Raw genomic sequence first — 22,966 nt, forward strand, 5'->3', positions numbered from 1 at the left:
TTTCCCCTGAGAAAACCTTGGTTCCATCAGGTAGGAAAAGATGAGCACAGATGAGTTAAGGAGAAGATGATCCTGTGCAGGCAGGATCTGCATTTAATCAGTGCTCAAGCTGAGGATTTTGAAGGTGGGGGCACAGACAGCAGCATCATTCCCAGCTCCATCCCAGCATCCCACCCATCCAGCTTTACCCACAGCTGTGTGGACTGTGGGTTTGCCAGACAGTCCTGGCGACTGCTCTGTCACACCCGAGCACATGGTTTGAACTGCCAGGAGGATTCAGAGGACATCATCTGAGACTGGTCCTGCTGCACAAGGGGTACTGGAGCTGACACCACGTTCTCTGCCAGGGATCAGGCCACATTAAACCACATCCTTGCCCCAGTTCTGCAGAGCTCTAAGGATGGTCCATGCCCCCAGCACATAAATACAATACTAATTCCCAGAGTGACCACTTGCTCTAGCATTTATCACCACAACATGGTTGTCACCATGAAATCTGTTCTAAGCCACTGGCTCTGAGCTCTACACAGGGACTGCTGCTTGTTCTCCACTGGGGGAGGAGGGCGAGCAAGAATTTGAGTAAACACAGTATGTTCAGAGAGAAGACAGGAGAGTATCTGATGCTGAGCTCATCTTACATCTGCTGCGACACACTCTCCTCCTCTGCCCGTCCCACTAGCTTTAGCCCCTTGCTGCTGGAGCTCAAACACAACCTCCACAGGCCACAGGGGCTTATGGCTCTGCAAAAGGAGTGGCAGCACAAAAACAGAGCCCACTTCACCTCTCTGCACCCTCCTAGAAACCCTGACAAGAGCTTTGTGTGATCTGGCTTCATTCTGGCAGACTGTGCAAGGAGGGTCTGCTCTGGGTCATCTGGGGTGAGCTCTCTGGGCAGTCTCCATGTGTGCTCCAGGTTGGTACAGCACATCAAGATCCAGCATCAAGGGGTTATTCTGGGGTTGTAGTCAGCGAGTGGGAAACGCTTCAGGGAGAGAAGCACACCACAGTGCAAAACGACACAGAAGAATGGGGAACGACTCCTGTCCTCGAGGACTGCAGGAGGAATACCCTGTTAGTGCTTAGATGCAGAAATAATGCCATTCCTGGCAGCTGCAGACTACAAAAGCCTGAACTCCCAGGTGTCCACTTACACAATCCACAAGGACACCCTGCAGCACGCTCCACAGGGATGGCATGGCTCGGTGCAAAGTCAGTTAGTACCAGAGCTCACAGAAAAGATCCTCTGGAGGCACAGCCAGGCATACATTTGCCCACACACAACAAAACATTTCCCTTCAACAGAGGTTGTTTACGTACTGCATCTTTCTCTGGGTTGCAGACTTTCACCCAGAGGATGTGATCCAGCAGCCAGTCAATGGGCTTGTCCTTATAGAACATCAGGATGAACTCCACAATCAAGCTCAGATCCAGAGACTTGAACATTTTTCCTAGAGCACAAGGAGAGAGCAAAGAGAGAGAGAAGCTATGGTATGAAATGGTCTAGAATCAGAGCTGGGAAAGAAAATTTGGGAGACTAGGCTATGGAGGTTAAATGTGTCCATCTATGTAAAGGAAACAACACATGGCTCTGGTTCATGTACCAGCACTGCTGACACTGCTAATACAGTTCCAGATTTAATATTGCAGAATTAGAAAGCATTAGAGTCTCAGAGGTCATAACAGTATCAAAAGGTCTAAAACTCTCCCATTCAGTAAAGAGAAACAAAGATGAAAAACACAGCCAGCTGCAGGACAGACCATTTCCTGCCCTGAAAACTACAAGTTTCAAGCCAGTCAAATCAGTATCCAAAATAACAGATCAAGCTGCTACTGCAACCATGTACTGCTGCTCCCAAAATAGTTCTGGGCTGATGTAAACTTCCTTTTGCACTCTCTTAGGCAAATCCAGATCCCATCCAGCCTAAAAGCTACTGGCCATGTCTAAGCTGCTTGGCTGTTGGCTGGGCCACTCACCAGGTCTATTTTTACTAAAAGTGAGCATCAGCAGTACCAGCTGTGAGGATCTTTCTCCCCTGTGCAAACACAAGGGTCATTGCAAAAATAGGAGGGGATCAAGTCCAAGTATTTTATCATCTTGTGGGGACAATTTCTTGGGCTAAGAATGGCCAGCAGGCTCTTGTGCCTTGTGCCTGATAGGACTGGGATGAGTGGGGGAGAACATTACCAATGAACCCCAGCTGAGAGAACTCCAGGATCATCCACTCCTCAGAGGGCTGCTGCAAGGCAAAGTTCTTCATTGTGCTGAGATAGTTTGGTTTGGCCACAATATCATCCTCCAGCTGTAAGACAAAAAGGCACAGTACCAATGTCCCATCCAGGTCCCAGCAACAGTTTCTATGCAGAGCAATCACACTACAGACTAGAAGAAAGCTTTGGCACAGACCCAGTTTATTCTGGAAGGTGCTCCAAGCACTTTTTCCCACTCAATCTAACAGGTAAGAGAAACAAGGACTTCTGCCTTTCCTAAGTGGGAGGTTTCCAAGTCTAAAAGTATTTTAAAAACCCAGCTTTTGAACCTATGTGGTTAAAATCCACTCCCACTCTGCTGCATCACAGAATTGCATATGCTCTATGCTCTCTCTTAGCTGGTATGAGCCAGTACAGTGAACTCACAGGTACATCCATCTTCCCTCCAGCACCAGCACCAAACCCACCTGCACATAATAAATGCCTTTGGACTGGGCATACATCATTAAAAAGCAGTAGTCCAGGTTCTGCTTTGTCCTCCACCTGCAAGAGACAAAGACATTGGGAGCATTGGTCTCTGCTGGGATAGTGGCTGCTCCAGGGCACGTACCAAGACTGGGTTTGAGATGGGAAGGTGACACAGCCCTGGGAGGGAGGCAGAGGGGGTGGCACACGGCCTCTCCCTTTGGTCCCTGGTCAGCTTAGAGTTACTGGAAATCTCAAGGACTTCAAAAATGAAGATAATTTGGGTTAAAATGAGCTCCTTGCTTGATGATGGAAACACCACAGCACAAGAGAAACCTGGCAAAAGCTGGTGCCAGTTCATCCCCCTGTCACCAAATCATGTCCTTCCAGCTCTTTGAAAATTCAAGTTTAAAGTCCTTGCCTGGCCCTGCAGAACTTTCCTGCAGCAGCTTTCCCTGCTGGAGTCAGTGAGGAACTTGCTACAGTGCATTAATTCAGGGCTTGCTAGTTTATAAGTTCACTCATTCTTACCTGACTCTTTCCTTGGGGTCTCCAAAGGATTCCCGCAGGTGGGAGAAATCAGGATAGAAATGTGGAGATGGGGAAATTACCTCCAGGAGACCCGAGTGTATTTCCTTGGGGAATCTGAGGGAGAAAAGCAGCAGTAAAGAAATACCTCCATGTCTGACATAACATTTTGCAGACCAAACCATTGGGTAAACACTGAGCCACAGAACCAAACAAAACCACAGCCTCTAAGGTATCTTCCCTGGTATCTAGTGCACTTCCAGACCTCATCAGAAGACATCAGCAGGACTGACACAGACTTAAGTTATCTTCTCCCTCCCACAATCTCTAATAGCCCCATGTGCATGTGCTCCCCACAAGCATCCTCCTCCCTCCTCCACACACTTGTTGGTCAGCTTCAAAGACCAGCCCTGAGCACCACGTACTCTTTACAGGATTAAATGACCTGCAAACTGGTTCAACAAAGAAAGGACTTGACAATTCAGGCATTTAGAGATTTTCCAAATGCATCAGTAATTAAAATTAATTTTGCTGAGGTTGTGTTATACATTTCTGCTAAGTTGCTTAAACCACTGCTGTGCTGGAGTTCAGAGAGGAACTTCCAGCAGGAAGTCTACCTAGTTCTCTTACGCTGACAAAATCAGCATCTACTTTTCCTATAATGTGGCTAAGAAACCTTTAAAGAGTCAAACTCAAACAGAAAATAATGTCACCCATCTGAAGATCAGGCACCTACATCAGCCGTGCAAGTGATACCCTGGGACTGCTCTAACTGTGAGTGATAAGCAGGAAAACCAGTTATTTTTATACTGCATTTTCAAGAAATTTGGTGCAAGGCTGATTCCCTTTGTGCAGAGCCTGGAGGGCCGGAGATGGGCAGAGGGAGACAAAGCAGTGAGACTGCCAAAAACTTCTCACTTCTTTTTCTCTTCCTTACTCCTTCCTTGGGACTGGCGGGTCTTTCAGCTAACATTTTCAAATCTTCCCTTCTTCAGGCAGCAGAGAAACAGCAGCTTCTCACTGAGCTGACAAAACATTGCAGTAAAGCAGCAAGCCCAGCCTGCCTTGGCCCCACACCACCTCAATTCAATTTGGAAGAAAAATCATTTCAGTGACTCAGGGAGGGGCAGGAGGCACCGGAGAGGGGGATGATGAGAAATCAAATCATTAAGTCAATTAAAGTTTCAGGACTTCTACGCAGAGGCGCTCTCTGCAGCAGCGCCCGGTAATTTCATCAGGATCCATCGGACAATCAGTCCATTATCCCCCGATAAGTGCGTCCTGCTGCCTGCAGGCACAAGGAGGGGAGCCCTGCCAGCTCCTGCACAGCAAGATGGAGGGCTCTGTTTCAGCTCTTCTGCAAGTACCCGGGAACACAGCCCTTCCCAGGCACGTCCCGGCCCCTCTCCCATCACTGGCTCGGGGACAAGGGACGCTGGCAGGATGTGCTGCCCTTTCACTTCTCCTTCGTGCGGTGGCTGCGATCCCTTGGGAAGGAGCAATCGCAGGAGCTGGAGGGGACTCACCGCCCCTTCTCTCACCACCTTTTCCCTTTGCACAGAGCTGTGATGCCATTAACGCCTGGGCCGGCTCATGGTTAATAATCCATCACCAGCTTCTGCCTAAACAGCCACAGACGAAGCTGCAAAAGCCACTGAGGCTCCAGGACATAAATAGCAGCCAGCATGAGAAACAAATGAAACTAGAGCCTGGAACAAGGGGAAAACAAACAGGCTGGAGTGGGAAGAAAGATGGATCACGGATTTTAAAGCAAAATAAGGCAGAAGCATTTGTATGTGCTTATTCCGCTGCCCAAACTGCACAGAGCAAGTACAGGGCTGCAGCAGACACTGAAACAACTGCCAGGATCGCTGGAAGTCTGAACGATCCATCTCCTCACAATGCCCCAGGACAGAAGGAGCAAAACAGAACGAAATAAAATGACCACGGGTGTTAAATACTTTGAGCACAAAGCAGCCTCCTAGAAGCTACATATGGGATGTATCTTAGAACAAGCAGAAAGTGGGAGTGGCATTAGCAAAGACAGCACAGAGTTGAAAAAGAGGAAAAAAAAATCCAAGCAACAACAACAAAATAGAAAAGGGAAGCAGAAAAGTGTGTGTTTTCTCCTTAATGAAGCTATTCCCTGGTCTTGCTGCAGGCACAGACCATACACTGAAGCCACTTGGAAGTGCTTACAAGTTTTTGATGTTTTCTGCCACTCCAGCTGTGTACTGTGGATCCGTCTGAAAACAAAAGAAAAGCAGTGTTAGACCCTTCAGCCTCAGCCTGTGTCCCCTATGGCTCAGAAATCTTCTGCAACACACCCCAGGGTATTGTCAGCACCTCTGTATCATCTTCATTCACCTTCATGTCTCCTTTTATCCAGCTTTACTGCTCTCCAATGCTGACAGGCTCCCAGAAGCCCTCCTCTGTGGGTAGTGTTAACCAAAAGCATCACACACCAAAATCCATCCCAAAGCACACAAGATCCTGCACATCTTCCCCATGTGGTACTTCTGGCACTTCTACTCCTGACAGCACCATGTGTTTGCACAAGTTTTAACCTCTGGGTTATTTGGTTTTTCCCTACACATGCTGGCTTGCATCCAAGAGAATACTCTTGGCAGCGAATACTCTGTACTCTTTGGTGAAAAAGAAGGGTCTATTTATAAGTTTTTCATTTCTGGTTCATTTGACACTTTTCTTCCTAAAGCCCCAGTTTGTTCTCACAATCAATGTGGCAACCCAAAACATTTGGGAGACAAAGGTTGCCAGCACTGCTTGCTGCTGTCTGCAGGTGAGACAAATGCAAGCACAGGGACAGGCACCAGACAGAAACCATCTGCACAGTTACAGAGAAAACAAAACCTCAGAACAAAGGGCAGGAGACCCACAAGCAGAAACTGTTCCTGTTTCCTGGTGGTGGCATTGATTTGGGCAGCCATGAGGATCACGAGGCTGCATGTCCTGGGTGGATCTGCTGATGCAGCATCACAGAAGCCGGGACCAGCTGCTGCTGCACTCGGTGCAGGAGAGGTGAGAATGAGACACCAGGATGTGTGTCACAGGCTGAGCACAGCACTTCTGTGCTGGCATGGAGACAAGGGAGTGGAAAAGGTCCCTTCCTCAGTTTTCTCTAGAGGAAAAGGTCCCTTTCCTAAACAGGGCTCAGAGTCCCAGTTCTGGACTGATTTCTTACCTCAGCGTGCCAAGAAAAGAGCAGTGGGAAAAACAAAAGCGGGAAAGATGCTCCTGGCTTTGGCAGGAACCATGCAGCTCCACTCCAAGTGTCTGAAACAGTGGGTTGGTGACAGCCGAGCCAGCCATCTCACCCCAGGGCTCCCCTCAGGCAGCTGAAGAAGCTCCAGGTAGCCCAGCCACTGTGGATGACACCCGAAGTGGCCAGCAGCGACACTTGGGAATGAGAAGTCCCTATCCCAGAAAGGATATTCAGCTGCTGCACTTCTGCTGAGTCTCCAAATTACTCAGCATTTGCTTCAGGTTCATACCACCCTCTCCACTATTTACTCTTTATCCCATGCCCAAGGAGCTCTAACAAGTGCAGGTACATGGAGAAAAACACTTTGAGAAAAGGCAGAGCAGGCACAGCAGTGGTAGACACTTGCACAGAAGGATGTTGTGCAGCTCCAAGACCAAACTTGGCCAAAGGAATCTGCAACAACTGCCATCACTGTTACTGGGATGTGGTATGTATGCTCCTGCACGTCACAGGATCAGAATTAATTTATTTGTTGTTCCTTTTCCTCGTCATAGGTACATCCCGAAAATCAGGACCTGCATGCACATCATGCACACACATTATTTTCAAGTCAACTAAAGCAGTATTACTGCAGTCCAAAACGGGAGCTGGTCTGGCTCACGTTGCTTAAAACCTCTCAACCACCCCAAAAACAGTCACCAAACTTGTCCTGGCTCCAAGAGAGCCAAATGATGGCCAGGACCAAACCTTGTCCTGGGCCCTCTGGGCAGCACCCATCTGTGCACACCTTCTCCCTGTACAAAATACCAGCCAGAGCCCCGAAGGCCAAATGCTACTCAAAATGTCAAATTATGGGTAAACAGGCAGCAAACTTGGACATTCATCTTTGTTCCACTCCCAGTAACAGGCTACTGAGGTTTATCTTTCTCACTGGATTTCTGGAAATTAAGACAAATGCACTTGAGGCTCAAGAAAATAATCCTGAGAGGAAAGCCATGGAGAAAAATAACCATCTAAACCCATAGATAAAAGCAGCTCTTGCAGATTAATTTATCAAGGCTTTTTAGCCCTTGGATTCAGCAACTGATTCTGGGCTCCAGGCACCAGTACAAAGAGGCATATTGGTCTCAACCCCAAATCACTGACTGTTGGGTTTCAAGAAGGGTTTAGGGCCATGTTACAGGTATGTGGAGAAACAGAGCTGCTGCAAGAGCAGGTCTGAGAGCTCTCCTAGACATGGTCATGGGGCTGCTCCAGCTCTTTTTGTGGATATCCATTCAAAGCATCATGATATAGGTGAGCTGTGCCACACCAGCAGCTGCTAAAGGGACACATTTGCCTGCTCACATCCTGATTCTCTCTGGCCCAACCAGCATTTCATTTTGGGCAAGACACATCTGCTGATCCCGCTGGACGACAGCCCAAGGCCAGGCTTATCTCCCAGCAAATGGCAGAGCTGGTGTCCGGGTGGGCAGCATCCTGTTTGGCACCAAGTCTGGCAGACAGTGGGATGGGGGCCAGGGGGAATGGGGGCCAGGATGGGGAAAACTGGCAAAGCTCTGTCTTACCTCAGCAATGAGGACAACGATGACGGAGTCCTCCTTCTCCTGCTGGGTGAGCTCTGAGATGAGGGAGTTGAGGGTGTCGGTCAGGTAGGAATGCACCTCCCGCTTCACACTGGGGATTCCCATCACCACGGACACTGCCCAGGGCCACGGAGAGATTTTAGAGAGGGAGCAGTGTTGGATACTTTGCTCTGCTCCCATGACCAACTCATGGTTCACCTGGTCAGTGCCAGGCTCTGTCATTAGAAACCAGCAGTGAGCAGCAGGTTGGTGGGTTCCTGAGCTACGCAGGGTTCCCACACTCCTGTCCTCAGCCCAGTGTCAACCAGCAGCACCTCACTGTGCCAGGCTGGCAGGGCACCCATGGGCAGTCAGATATGCTCTGCTTTATCTCCCTGAAGGAATGATCTCTAAGGAAGTACCCCAAACCCGTCCCACTCCCAGGGGCTTTTTCAACTTGTGAACAGCAACTTGAAGACCACCTCTTGTTCTCCAAATCCCTCCCATGGCCAAAAGCACTCCAGTTTAGTAGGTGCAAATCAGGTCTTTGGCGCTGGGTTGGGATTTGGGAGCAGGGGGAATCATCAAGTAACCCAAGTCTTGTTCCCGATGGGATTTGTCTCCTTTGTTGGGTTACAGTCTCCATGAAGCACCCTACAAACTATGCTTTCATCTGAAGCCCTTCCATGCAAAGTCTGGATATGGAAAGCAGCAAACATCTGGCAGAAGCTTCAAGAACATTTTAGGCCAGTCAAAAGCACAGACAGCACTCCCCTGTAGACCTGCAGGCGTGACATGGCTCACCCACCCCACATGTCACCATAACCAAGGAAGCTTGCATGATGCATGCAGCCCTTCCTCCAGTCCTGCTCATATCTGTGCCACAGCCAGACCCAGAGGAAAGGGCAGGGACAGGCACCAAGGTGAGGAAGAGCACCAGAAGCAGCACTAATTCCCATTTACCTCCAGTGCGCCCCTGTCCCACATGCACGGCTGGCTGCAGACTGTTCTCCTTTGACAGCAAATGTGGCAAATGATGGAAGATGGTGGGAAGGTGCAGCACATTCTTGTTGGTGATATTCCACAGTTTTAACTTGGTTTCGTCTTAAAAAGGAAAAGGGAATCAATTGCAAGGCACGGTAGGTAGGAAGAGACTGCAAGGCAAAAAGCCTCTTTACAGCAGCCTGGCCACCTGAGACTACTGCTGGGTTATAAAAAATCAGGCCAACCTTTAACATGCTACCACAAACCCAATTAAAGTTCAGCAGGAGCCAGGAGGGCCTTAAAGAAGTCCCAAAATATTTGGGAAGGAGAGGGGAGAATGAAGATAAAATGAAGGTCAAATCAGATCTTTCTGTAGAGATCCAATTTTCTTCAACTGAGCAACTTAAAAAAAAAAAAAAGAACAAATAAATTGGCAAGGGGTGCTCAGCCAGCCTAACTCCTTCCTCCCCCCTCTCTTTGGATACCCATTTTCCATATGGGTTGAATACAGCCATAGGAAACAGAGTGTATGACTTGCAAGGGTGGAAAAAAAAGCTTGTAAGCAAGCAAATTGGCAAATATCCTCAGCAGAGGCAAATCCATGTTTAATGATGCTTATGCACCTCTAATTAAACAGGAGTTCAAGAGCTCCCAAGTCTCTCTGAACTCCACAATTTGCTCACACCGGGGGGAGAGAAGAGCAGGTCCTGTCTGCAGCCCTGCACACACACACCCCTCTACCTCCTCATTAGCAACAGCTTCCACACAGCCCCAGACCCTCAGTGCCTGGTTATTCACCAGATAAGCTGCTCCAGGTGCGGTTTATGTCCCGCAGGGCCTGCTTCTCTGACAGTGCTCTCTTGATCTCCTCCAGGACCAGGTTGAGCTCCTTGGAGCGCTTCAGGCTCTCCTGCTCAGCTGCGTGAAGCCGGTCCCGGAGCGCGAGGAACTCCCGCTGGTAGATGTCCACAATGTCACCTGAGGATGGAGAAGGGAGACAAGCTTTGTCCTCTGTGCTCAGAAGGGTTTCACTCGTACCTCCCCTGCCTCCCCAGTCCTTAACTTATGGATTTAAGGAGCTGTGCTCCAGTACGCACCCATTGCCAAAAGGATTGCGGGGAGGGCAGTTTAAGTTGCAGAACTACAATAATAAAGCTACTTCCACTTCTCCTCTTTCAGCTTGGGTTTCTGGGTCATGTAGAAATAGAATCACTGAACAGTTTGGGCTGGAAAAAACTTCTAAGATGGAGTCCAACCATTAACCCAGCTACCCAAGTCCACCACTAAACCATGTTCCCAAGTGCCACATCAACAACACATCTTTTACATCTCTTCAGGGATGGTGATTCCACCACTTCCCTGGGCAGCTTGTGTGAATGATTGGCAGATTTCTCATAAAGGATTTTTTCCTAATAGCCAATCTATCCTTCTCTACAGGCTGAGTCTTCCCCAGCTCATTTGCCCTTCTTTGGACACACAAATACCATCTCCTGGAGGCTCCGAGTGATGGAAAGAGAAGTTGGCAAGGGGGAATGCTGCCCTGCAGTGAGACAAGGGTGCAGACAGCACCTCCTCCAGCTTTGGAAGAGAGCCCCAAATTTTAACAGTCAAAAGAGATTTGGGGAATCCAACCTCTCCAAAACACATCAGGATAAAGAAAATCACACGGCAACAGCTGCCTGGATGTTTATATGAGTTCAAGTGTTTGGATACACACCTTTAGGAAACATTATAAATGCATAAAAAACCCTCCTGATAGGGTAACAAAGCTTTTTGTTTTGAAACAACATCTTATCCCAGGCTCTATAAACAGAGCAATAAAACTATCAAGAGCTTTCAGTCAGAACTAACTGTACAACAGCTGGGAGTGGAATCAGTGAACCACAACAAACCTTCCCGGGACATTTTTTTCCATTATTAATGAAACTGTTCATTAAAAATACACTTTTATTTGTGGTTATTCATGTGTTTTCAGTAAGATTATAACTCACAGGACTATACCCAAAGCAGATTATCCACTGAATAGTAGATTCTTAACCCAAACACGACTAGGAGAGCTAATGATCAAAAACACTGCACTGGAACTTCCCAACACAGGGCTAAATATAAATCAAAGCAATTGAAAAAGATACATTGACTGCAATAAAAACTTCTATTTTGGGGTCCATGAAGAAAAAGGAATTTTGAAAATCAGACATATCCAGCTTCAGTGCACAGAGTTTCCAAGACAACAGTGCTTCCCAGTCCAGCTACTGGTAATGCTTTTGCCAAGAAAAAGTTTCCCCTATTCAGTCTTTCCCCCAAGAAAAACCTCCTTAAAGACTCACTGCTTCAGCACAAGGGAGCCCCCCAAGGCAGTCTGGCTCCTATTAACCTTTTGACATTATTTCCAAAGCCACTGCACATGGGGAGGGAGCAGAGGAAGTTACACCCATTTGATGACTCTGTCCATCTGACAACACGTTATTCAGAGAAATTCAAGGCAGAGACATAAACAAGACCAGTCCTTCCTTTTTCCTGTACGGTGCTGCTTGCTTTCCACTCCCATCAAGAAAACATTTTCAAATGTGCAGAAAAACAGGTTAACACCCAGCTTTGAGAGCTCCCACAGGAATTCACAGGAGGCTCTAAAAACTCATCCCACGATGAGTGAGACCTTCACCTGCTGGTACCTCTTAGACATAAAGAATACAGCTACATTCAGCTTCCCAGTACTCCACATTACAGGTTTTCCTACTTGTATTTTTTACTGGCTGCATCTGGGAACACCAGCAAGGAACACATCTCACTTTCTGGTTTTGCACAACATGATGGCTTGTGCAAGGCTGGAAGCATTTGGCTCTTGGCATCCTGGGGGGTTGCTATCCTGTGAATGCTATCAAAGCCAAATCACAGCTAAAGGCTGCCATTAGATCTCGTTCTGCAATACCTGGAGCACAGTAAAGGCGAGGCTTTGCACTTAATGGCTTTTTCCAGAGCACTGCACTTCATCTGTGTCAGATTTAGAAGGGAAATGTCACTGATTATTCAGTCACTAATGACCTGCCCTCCGAAGCCAAGAGCTGTACTTTCCTGAGACTGCAATGGTGATGTGCAGTCAACCATTTGCTGCTTTTCTGGTTAATGGTTGGAAGTGAAATTGTATTTGTTTCCAGCCCTCTTGTCATATGATGTCTTCGTAGGCTTTCCATTCTTTAATTAAAATTTCATGAAATTTAAAAGCTGATCGATCGTGACTGGTTCTGATGACAGCCTGAATAATCCTAGACAAAGCCTGAGATGGGTGTACAGTTTCCCACGAATTTCCAGTAATTTTGCACTTGTCGGCCTGCAATGACACGTGGCTGCAGATCTGTGTCCTCACAAAAACCCTCACCAATCAGCCAGGGAGGGCTCTGAAAACCCACAAAGGGCAGCAGAGGATAAGGGGGGGAGGGATTGACTCCCATCTCTACTAGCAAGGTTGGACACAGAAGTGATTTGCTGCTAATTAGGCTGAACAAAATTTTTCAACTAGTGTCAGTTCAGCACAGACCCTTCACATACCTTTCAAAGCAGCAGCACTCCCTATCTACATATTTATTGTATTCCCTCCCAGCACAAGATAACAGAGCTCTTAAAATATCCCTAGACTCAAGCACTGCAGGACAAAAACTCCTAGCTGTATCTTAAAAAAAAAAACCAAGAAAAAATATTTAGCTTATTTTTTCTTGAGAGATAACACATTGCTTTGGGCTTAAAATATACTGGTTTAAGAAAGAAAGAAAGAAAGAAAGAAGCGTTAGGTGACAGGCTGCAGGACTGACCTGGGAGACCAAAAACCTCTCAAACTTGCAGCACACATGCACAAAGGGCTCATTTCTCACCTTGCCAGGGCCCATATTTGCACTCAATGTTTTTTCACAATCTGTTTTTAGAAGCAGGTTGGCTATGAGGCTCCGAGTGGGAACCAGGTATCCTCATACAAGCCGGTGCTCAGCAGGGCAGGGAAGCAGTGCTGGGCACAGCTGAGTGCCAGTCACCATCTGCCCATGCCATGCCCACTGCAGCAGCTCTGAGTGAGGATCCCTGCAGGGGGAGCAGCCCCAGGCTGAGGGACAGTGGCCATAGCACATCAGTGTCACCAGTGAGCATCGCTCACTGACCGAGGTCCCCCCGCATGGCTGTGCCTGGACACAGCTGCCAGGCTTTGTGTTTTCAGCTGAGAAGCCTGGGCTGCATTTGCTGAGCAACAAAACAAGCCACTGGGACAGCAAAGGGCAGGGATGGCTTGAACAGGCCCTTTCAGGAGCTGGACTCTGATGATCTTAGCGGGTGCCTTCCAAGCCAGAAGATTCTGTGACCTCCCAGCAGCAGTGTGCAAGGGTTGGACACAGGCTGGGGGGGTTTACAGGCTGCTCCCCAGGAGCCTGGGGGTGCCCCAAAGAGCTGAGCTCCTGGCGCCTTCTTAAAGATTTTATCCATCTAAGACAGCAACCCTTTAATAAAAAGTATTTCTCTATCATGGAGAATGCTGTGTCTTCATTCTTATTCAAGTGACTCTTAAGTGCAAACTATGTTTGCTTGCAGAAGTGAAGGCTGGACCAACTGCATCCACATCTATTTTCAGTTTTTGAGTGAAAGCAAAATAATCTGATGCTAAACAAGTAGACAGACACAAAATCAGACCAGTGACAATAAAATCCCTATCCTGAAATCTCACACAGTCATCCATCCACAAATATATACATATATATATACACACACACATATACACACAGAGTCACATATACACATACACAGAGTTGGGAATGTTATAATTCTGTATTTTGCATTTGTCTTTCCAATCACATTCCAACCTCCCAGAGAGTCTGCAGTGCATTTTAAACACATCCATATTTCAGTTCCAATTACTTTTGGTTTTGTTCTCTGCTGATAACCTCTCCCAGCAGAGTGGACCCATGGCTAACGCCAGAGATTTCCCTTCAATTCAATCTTTTCAAAAGCAAACACACAGTCTTTGCTAGCCAGACTTGCTTCTCATTAGGAAGACTTTCAAGAGACCTGGTTTAAAAAACTAAAAACAACTCTCAAACCTCTAAACTGTTTATCTCTATAAAATCTTGACTTCTAGAGCATAACTGCACCTTTTGACCGCTGTTGCACAAACTCCCAAAGCCAAAAGAGCAAAAAGAAGTGCAGTTCTCTTACAATGTAAATGAAGTTGGAGCAGAAAATTAATCTGCCTACAGAAAATGTCTCTGTAATGACTGTTCTCCCTCATTTTAATTAAAGCACCCCTTTAAGAAATAAATACTTCCCCCTCTAGGACTTGCAAGGGCCTGAGGGGACTGCAGAGCACACAAACAACCCTTTCTCCATGGCGGAGCATTTGTGTTATCCAAAAATGCTAACAGGCAAGAACAGGAACCAGGCTGGTAAGCCACTGTCCCCATCCCATGCTGGCCCCAGCTGCTTCCAGCCCCAGCCATTCCCAGCAGCTCCTGGAGTTAGAGTATGATGAGGGAATTTTATTTTTTTTTTAACATTTTGATGTTTAATGATTTATATAATGCTGGCACTGCTCCACACATTACACTCTAGATTGCCCTGATTGAATAGCAACATTCATTAGGTCTTTTGCTAACAGAATTTCACTGGACCATTAAAAAGGATAGAAGGAGTTACTGTGCCGTATCAGTGAATTAAATTCAGCTCCTGAGATGCAAAAAAGGAACAGCCCTGCTTTACATGGAAATCTGGTGGCTGGTAGAGCACACAGGTGTGAAGCACTTTGCACGCAGGTACACAGAGACTGCAGCAACTCCACGATAACCCTTTTACACCATTAAATGCAAAATGTTGCCCTTTTCTCATTTAGCTTTAAAAAGTAAAAACCAGCTCTAAAGACTCACTATAAACAAATCCCCAAATCATACCTCAAAAAACCACTGCAGAGACTCTTAAGTAAGAAAGGATAGTTTAGCATCCAAAATACCCAAATATCAACCCCTCCTCACCCCCCACCAGGATGAAGACTGAGCAGGTCTTTTACTTCAGATCTAAAGAAACACAAACGGTGCTCCTGTGAGATAGAGAAAGCTGAGAGACACATCACCTTCCCTTCTATGAGCCAGCAGGTCATTGCCCCCAGTTACAGACTCATCTTTTAAAATCATAAATATTTTGGCAGCGTGGGATATATGCAGCCACTGAGAACCTGATTTGCATCAAGGAATTGAACACCAAGACATGCCGAGCAACAAATTCAAGCACTGTCAAGGGTAGAGTTTGGGAAGTGGGTGGTATCTGGCAGGGTGGGCCTCCCAAAAGGCTCCAGCAGTTGTAATTACTCTGTTGGGGGCTGATTCATCTGCACAGAAAGTGTGAGTGTTTCAGCAGTGCCATCACCACACAGCAAACACGGATGCTCTATTCAGTAAACATTATGCGACATTTACTTCTCCATTGTGTCCCAAACCACCTGGATACTCAAAGCAGACATTTTCTAGCTGCTGCTTATATGTACACCCCAAGAGCCTTTATTATAAGGTTTTTACATAAATTTTTAAAGAAAAAAAAATCTAAAGCAAATAAAGTTTTTAAATAAAATTTTTCAAGTTTTTAGAATTATATTATGTTGTAATTTGTGGTTACCACCAAGGCAAAAAATAACATGGAAAGTAGTAACTTTAGTACCACTAGAAAGCTGATTATTGTTAGGAAAATAGCTACAGGTGTGGAGAGCTTCAGGCAGGACAGGGACTAGGGAAGGAGAGGGATGGCATCTGGATTTCCCAGCTCAAAGCAATCAGGCTGGGTTAGGTGGTGCCAGCACTGGCACTTATAGGGAGGACCAGTCTTCAGAGTCGTGGAATGATTTGGGTTGAAAGGAGCTTTTAAGTTCATCTCATTCCACTCCCCTGCCATGGGCAGGGACACCCTCCACTAGAGCAGGCTGTTCCAAGGCCCATCCAACCTGGCCCAAGACACTTCCAGGGATGAGGTATAAAGGGCACGGGTGGTCAAAAGAGCTGTCAAAACCAGCAGCTATGGTTTAGTTCTTTGTGTTCATCCTCTGCCCTTTATTTACTCTTTACTTCAGTTCAATCAGTACCTACAACATCTATCCTGAACTTACTATTCTGATAGCACTACAGTGCTATCCTGAACTGGGGCTGAATAATACATTTTGATGCACCCACCATGCCAATGCACCCCTCAGTGCCTCTACTATGCTCCAACTTGGAGCCTGTCCTGATCAGATGCAGAGCAGTTCTGGAGCACCACAGTCTACAGCATCTTAGAAAAATCAGTACCCACCCTCCACACCCAGTAAAAGGCACTGGTTGCCCAGGTGGGAAATGGCAGCAGAAAAGATCCCCCACAGTCATTGGAGGCTCCTGTGCTGCCCCTGGGTTGGCTGCTGGGTTTGAGCATCCCATGGAATCAGCATCACGCTGAGAGAACTCATCAGCCAGGGCAGGAGAATTATTAAAAGTCAGCCTGTCTGAAAAAATGATCCTCAAATAAAGCAAGAGCTTTCCCCAGCTCCAGTCTGGTGTGTGTGTGTGTGTATGTTGTTTTCTTTAATACAGACATTTAAGAAGAGCCTGTGGTATATTTAACAGCATTTCAACCTTCAGCAGCTGTGTGTAATGAGATAGAAATGCAATGCATCTCTCCACTGATGGTCCCTCCCCAAGGAACACGGGCACCTTTAAGTCACTATTTCTTTTTGCAGCAGTAGGTGTCAATCATATTTCCAACGCACGTCTCCTTGCTGGAGTTTAATGTTGTCTCTGTACATACGTCATCAGAAGGAGAGAGGAAAATTCATATCCCCTGCGCCTTGTTGTTCCAAAACATGAGCTACTGTTTGCATTGGAGAGACAGTTCAGACAACACACACACACACACCGGTATTTAAAAAAATAAGCTTTTTGTTTTGCTTCTAAGTAGTCCTAAGTAGTAAGTTTTCAGAGATGGAGATGAGTAGATTTCCCATTATGGGGATGCTGAAACACAACACAGATGGTGAACATCACAATTCCCCATTCCAATGAGGAGAGCAAGTCACAGGGGTGCCTGTGCCCAAAACCAAAGGCTCCCCAGGGGGGGATGCAGGCTCCAAAGCACAGATGTAGAAACTCAGAAATTAGGAAGGCAAATAGCAATGCCCATCACGGCTGCCTAAAATGCCTTGAATCAGGGCAGAGGAGGCAGCAGAAACTGTCAGACTGCTCTTGGGTACCTGCAGAGCAGGTTTGGGATCTCTTTCTGCAGCACAGCTCTGTGGGTGAATCACAGTGAAGGATACAAAGGGTTCCGAGATCACCTCGAATCCCCTGGGCTTCACCTGACAAACAAAAGCACTGGCAGGAGAGGAAATTCCCTGCAGGTATAAACCACCATCTGACAAAGGGACCAGTCCTTCTGATTTGTCCTGGGGTTTTATCAACACATTCAAGGGATTTACGAGATGAAGAAATCAGAGGAAATTCATTTTGCTGCAAAAAAGCTAAGGAGGAAAGGGGAAGAGGGCAAATGCTGCCATTGATCTAAAGAGAGAAAAGATGGGATTAAACAGTGAATTTCCATCATAGCAAAAGGTTAACTATCCAGAGGAAGCCATAAGGATTGGTATTAAACTCACCAGTTAATAGATTTAGTGAGGATCTGGGGAAGGAGATGAATTTGTGAAGTAGCCAAATATTGAATGGACATGGAGATAAGCTCATCAAAGCCAGAAAAGGAGCAAATCACCAGGAGAAAAGTCAACCAAATGGCAAAGCAACACCAAAACTGAGAGATGCAATTTAATTGAGGGGGAAGTCAAGGTATTTTTCACGTGGTTCTTAATAAGCAATATTAACTAGGGAGGAAACCACAGCATCTGCAGGTAGCAGCAATCCAGGGGGAAAAAACGGGGGATAGGGAGGGAGGCAAACAAAATGTTAGTGTGGTTAGTGAGCAGGATGGGGAATAATAGTATGAAGATTACAACATTATTAAAATTATGCTGCCTAATCCCACAATAGTTTTCACCTCATCTGAAAGAGTATTAATACAGACTTAAAAGGGGCTTTTGAGAGGGTGATAACAATGATCAAAGGCATGGGAAAAAATCCTGCTCTGTGAGGAAAGAAAAAATATATGAGATAATTCATCTTAGGATGGGCATGATAATAGGGTTTATGATGAAAAACATAAATAATAGAGTGATATAATGAAAATATAACACAGACTTCCATTCTCCCTGTTTCAAAACATAGGAGTAAGTTACCATTTCATTCAAATATTAATTTGAAACTGTAAAGGAAATGTGTTGCACAGATAAACTGTATCATTTCTCTGAATTCACTGAGGAATTTGAACAGTGTCAAAGAGCTGGAAGGTGTTGAGCTCAAGGTCAGGTAAAACACTGTCCTGTCAGTGGTCTCTGATCTCAGCTGGGTTGGGAGCCCCCTTTTATACCTTTTCCATGGGAGAAAGACCACGCATTTCTATGTCTCTCTTCACAACCTAATTAGGAACACTGAAGCTTTTGTCTTCAAAGCAAAGCTAATTCATTAGCAATCTAATTATTTACCTGTGCAGCACCAATACAGCTTTCGAAGCATTTTTCTCTCAAATGGAAAGTGAAGGCTTTGTACTTGGTGGGTTTTTTAATACCCTTTATTTGACTGGGGAATAAAAACATGCTGAAAGTGAACAAAATAAAGCATTACAGAAATCATGGGTCATTAAACCTCGAAATAATTGCAGCTCGACATTATTTTTAAGTGAAGACATTACACAGGCAAACCTGGGCAAGGGGTGGAAAGGAAGGGGGGCAACGGGGAATGGGAAAAGCTGGGAGCTTGCACATATGGTCAATCCTACCAAGCAAACCTGTGTATGGTTTAAAAGGATATGCATTTGCTTTGATGCACTTTCCATGGCATGGGCATGGAAAATGCTCTTGGATGCACCTAAGAGCAGCAGGGACAGCCTGGCAGTGGAGAGGGTGCTGTTCTCCTGCTCTGAACATGAACAAGCAGGAACCTGCAGCAGCCTCGTCTGTGCATCACTGGGGTCCAGGCACAGCTCTGGGCATTTACCATGCCATGAGCCATGTCACTTGTCATGGATGGATTGTGAACCATTGCAGTGCAGGACAAGCCCAAATCAGATTTGCTTGGCTCTCACCAAACCCTCCTGACTGCATTTCCCGTTCACCTCATTCTCACAACGAGCAGCAAAGCCAGTGAGTAAAATCTCATGAATCATAACAACCCCAAAGGAACAGCTGATGGCTGGAGCCTGCAGGACCATGTCCCCATGGGTGCTGGCAAGGCCCAGCTCTGGAGCTTTACAGAAGCAGAAAACCCTGAAGCAGAGCAAACGCCTCACAGTCCAACAGGAAAACCCTTTTTATTATAACCTAATTAAGTTAATAGTGAAACAGAGACCTTGTTCCACCAAAACCCATAGCCCCCACGCATCCTGCTCTGTGCTTAGTGCTCATGGTTTGCAAGTCCATCCAAAAGGAATCCCTCCAAGGGAAGTCAATCCTTGCAAAGGTCACTGTGTTAATCATCACGCCCTTTCTCTAGCAGCAGCTGTCGGTAATTGCCTGTGAAGGAGTGGAAACGAAACTTGTTAATCCTTCTCCCAACATTACTAAAATCAAACATCATCATTATCCCCCCCCCCCAACAAATGACCCTGAGCCACCAGCACTTCACAGCTGATGGACAAGCTCAGTCCATCTCAGGAGAGATGTGGCACTGACCAGCGGAAAAAGCAGATCCACTTTGCAAATTGAAGGTGAGTTTATTGATTAACAGCAGTAAGTGCTGGTGCCTTGTATTTCCCCACCTCCTCTACAATCGACCATTGCACTCATCATTCCACTAAAGTTACCACCAGACTCAGAGCAGCCGAGATCCTGGATCAGTGGGAATTTGTTTAATCAATAACATATGAAGCTTTTGGCAGGGCTGAGTGTATGAAAGAATTTTACAACAGTGAAATAAAGTATTGCTGTGTTACAAATCAGAGAACACATATGGAAAAGTTAGAGTGATGTACTAAGAGGGCTATCAAGGAAATCACAGAAGTTCTGGCTGGAGTCCCTGGCTCTGCTGATGGTAATAGCTGAGAACTTCAATGCAAGTCAGGTTTGACTCCTTTTTCCAAAAGAGTAACTCATTTGCAATGCATGTGACTGTACTGGAGTGAAAGGATATTGAGAGCACTCCCCTCACTCTGCTGTTTATGTAAATTGTACATCTTGCCTACCTGCAGACCCACAGCCACCACCAGATTCCAATTATTTCCCTACTGTACCAACCCCTGATCAGATGCACGACCATGCTGTTGGGTAGAGCAGATTTTAAAATCACCACATACTGATCACAGGATGAGCTGATCTAAATTGCATTTTGTTTTAGCAGTCTTAAATAATTTGCAGAATGCTCAAAATAAAATGCAAGCAGAACCTTTTAAAAATTACTCAGCATTAATATTTGAAATATTTATCCCCTGGGGTGCAGGCATGTAACATGAGCACTTAATGGGGTACATTTTCTTTTCTCCAGAGAAAAACCAAGACATTGCCATAAAATAGCACACTTAGGCCAGCTATAGTTGTTGATGCTATCTGATGGCTCCTGTTTCATTTTATATGCTATTATAGTTCCTGGGAAGAAAAACATAACACTAAAAGAGTGGGAAGACCCACTTCTCCCTTTTGTCATTCCCCAGCCAAGAAAACATGAGAAAGGGTTATCAAACAATGTCAACACCCTCTCCCACAAAGCCAGACCAGCTGCTCTAGAATGCATAAAACCTGCCCTTCTTTCTTCCCCTTGCAGAAAATACATCACTGTAAGTACAAAGACAGAATTCCCGACTTGCCAGCAATAGTAACCTGCAGTAAGTTAACTTCTTGCTATTCCAAAATGCAGGGACTAACCCAGAATCAGCGTTCCACACCCCACAACAGCCCAGCTGCAGAGGTGCCTGCCAGCCCATGCCAGCAGCAGCAGCATTATTCCAGCAGATCAGCTCTGCTGACAGGCAACACAGATGCTGGTGATGGCACAGCACAAGGTGGGGGTTGCAGGACATTTCAAGGGTAGAAAATAAACAGCTGGAGGGGAGGAGGATGCTGACTACATGGGTGATCTACTGCTAAGACCTTTGGTTGCTTATTAAATGATGCCTGAAAGCTTCTCAACAAGCTGCTGCTCTGAAATGCCACTGGCATCTCCCACACCCCTATGCCGAGCTCCAGGCAAGGTGTCATGAGTGGCTTTTGGCAAGCCAGGAGATCCAAAATGTGCAGAGCGCTCCCTGAGTCTCCTCAGAGGGCACCAACACCCAGTCAGCCCCACAGTCCCATGGCCTGATCCAGCTGGAAAATTTAGCATCCTTGCTGCAGGTTCAATTTTGGGTCAGATCATCCTGCTGACTGAGACAGTGATGCAAATGGGAACCAGGATGCCCTTTTGGACAACAGCCCAAAAGGAGAACAGTTCAAATGTCTGTGAAACCACATCCCTGGAGGTTTTGCTTTCTTGCAATGTCAGGTTTACCTAAAGGCTTAAAGGCAGTGCACTGAGCCTCACAGCCTGCTGCTTACCACCTCCAAAAATAGGAGTGGTTCAGGGAGCCTGGACCACAGGACCATGGTATTTATGCTTAATTTCACAACTATTCTTAAAATGCTGCTGAATCCTCAAGAAGACCTTCATGCTCCCTGTGAGCAAAGGCACACTGTTCACACCTCACATTCCCTTTGAACATGTCTATTTAAATGGATTTAGCTTTTCAGTATTTCACACACAGTTACCTTTACTGGTGCCACATATAAGGTAACCTAATTGCAATGTGGGCTGCTGTGGATCAGTTTTCCAGATCTTCAACCCCAAGGGAAGCTTTGTTACAGAAATTTGACATGTTTAGGTGCCACAAGGAGAATGCAAGATGGGCTGACAGAAGCCATGCCCAGCAAACAGCATCAGACCCCACAGGGAGAGTTTTCCATGATTAAACAGTTGCATCTCACACAGCCCAGAAAGCTCCATTGCAGCCGTACATCCTCACAGCAGCATGTGGAGGATGACATGGGATCAGCTGTCAGCTCAGGGAGGTACGAGGGAAAGACAAGAGAGGGCACAGCAGCTCAGCAAAGGCACAGTTGGTACTGAAGGAGTTAAACCGCAGAAATCACAGCAAACTACACCAGTGGGTGTGAGGGACTGCAGGGCCTGACCCAGCTCCTGTCTCAGGGGTGCCAGGAGGTCAAAATTCAGGAAAAATCCCACCAGGGAGGAGCGAGGCTCAGCACGCACAGGGATAACAACACTGTGAGTCACCCGCAAGGAAACTGCCCTTGGAACCTGCAGCACAACTATGTAGAGCAAAATTTGAGCCCTTATTCCCTCTCTACAAAGAGATTTATTGGATTTCAGTATCCAGGCAGGTAATTTCTATACTGAGGTGCTTCAGGTACCCACGAGGCACCCAAAATGGTCTGTGAAAGCCATGGAGGCTGCTCAGCACCTCCTGGAATCCCTTGGAGTGCCTTGCTGATATGTCCATAAAGCAAATCACCCTGGGTGAGTCCCCAGTTAATAACTTACCCTCACACCCAGCTTCCCAAAGCTTCCTGCTCATGGATCAGCTTTGTTACCCAGGATCACCACTGTGCGTGGCTGAGAAAAATCTAATCCGATTTCTTTCTCCTTTAGGAATAAAACATCAAGCACGGGCAGTCAGTCAGATACAGCTGCAATGTGGAAGTAGTGGCAGCACAGCTGTGTTACCACTGCCAGCAAACCCATGGGTGAGGGAGCAATGGAGATGGGGAAATCCAGCGATGGCATGGAGTGCTTCAAGACACACAGCCTCTTTTGGGGAACTCATTATTTAGTTTTATGACCATGGAAAACCCCAAAATGTGTAAACTGTAAGATTGTGACTTTGCATGTAGGTATTCATGACTACAAAGACACTCCTACAA

At 46.4% G+C, this 22,966-nt stretch overlaps 1 protein-coding gene across 1 annotated transcript in view; it reads right to left on the reverse strand.

Moving 5' to 3' along the window:
- The window catches only part of MGAT4B (alpha-1,3-mannosyl-glycoprotein 4-beta-N-acetylglucosaminyltransferase B), a 49,931-nt gene that overhangs the window by 4,836 nt on the left and 22,129 nt on the right, over nucleotides 1–22,966 (reverse strand). The window contains exons 2-9 of the mRNA XM_062502052.1: nucleotides 9,772–9,951; nucleotides 8,953–9,093; nucleotides 7,993–8,126; nucleotides 5,401–5,447; nucleotides 3,205–3,318; nucleotides 2,676–2,751; nucleotides 2,186–2,300; nucleotides 1,318–1,448 (exon numbers count right to left, since the gene is read on the reverse strand). Of these exons, the coding sequence (XP_062358036.1) occupies nucleotides 1,318–1,448; nucleotides 2,186–2,300; nucleotides 2,676–2,751; nucleotides 3,205–3,318; nucleotides 5,401–5,447; nucleotides 7,993–8,126; nucleotides 8,953–9,093; nucleotides 9,772–9,951 (938 nt within the window). The remainder of the gene's footprint in view (nucleotides 1–1,317; nucleotides 1,449–2,185; nucleotides 2,301–2,675; nucleotides 2,752–3,204; nucleotides 3,319–5,400; nucleotides 5,448–7,992; nucleotides 8,127–8,952; nucleotides 9,094–9,771; nucleotides 9,952–22,966) is intronic.

The sequence above is a fragment of the Cinclus cinclus genome, chromosome 14, assembly GCF_963662255.1.
Source record: "Cinclus cinclus chromosome 14, bCinCin1.1, whole genome shotgun sequence".
In the NCBI taxonomy this organism is placed as follows: Eukaryota; Metazoa; Chordata; class Aves; order Passeriformes; family Cinclidae; genus Cinclus; species Cinclus cinclus.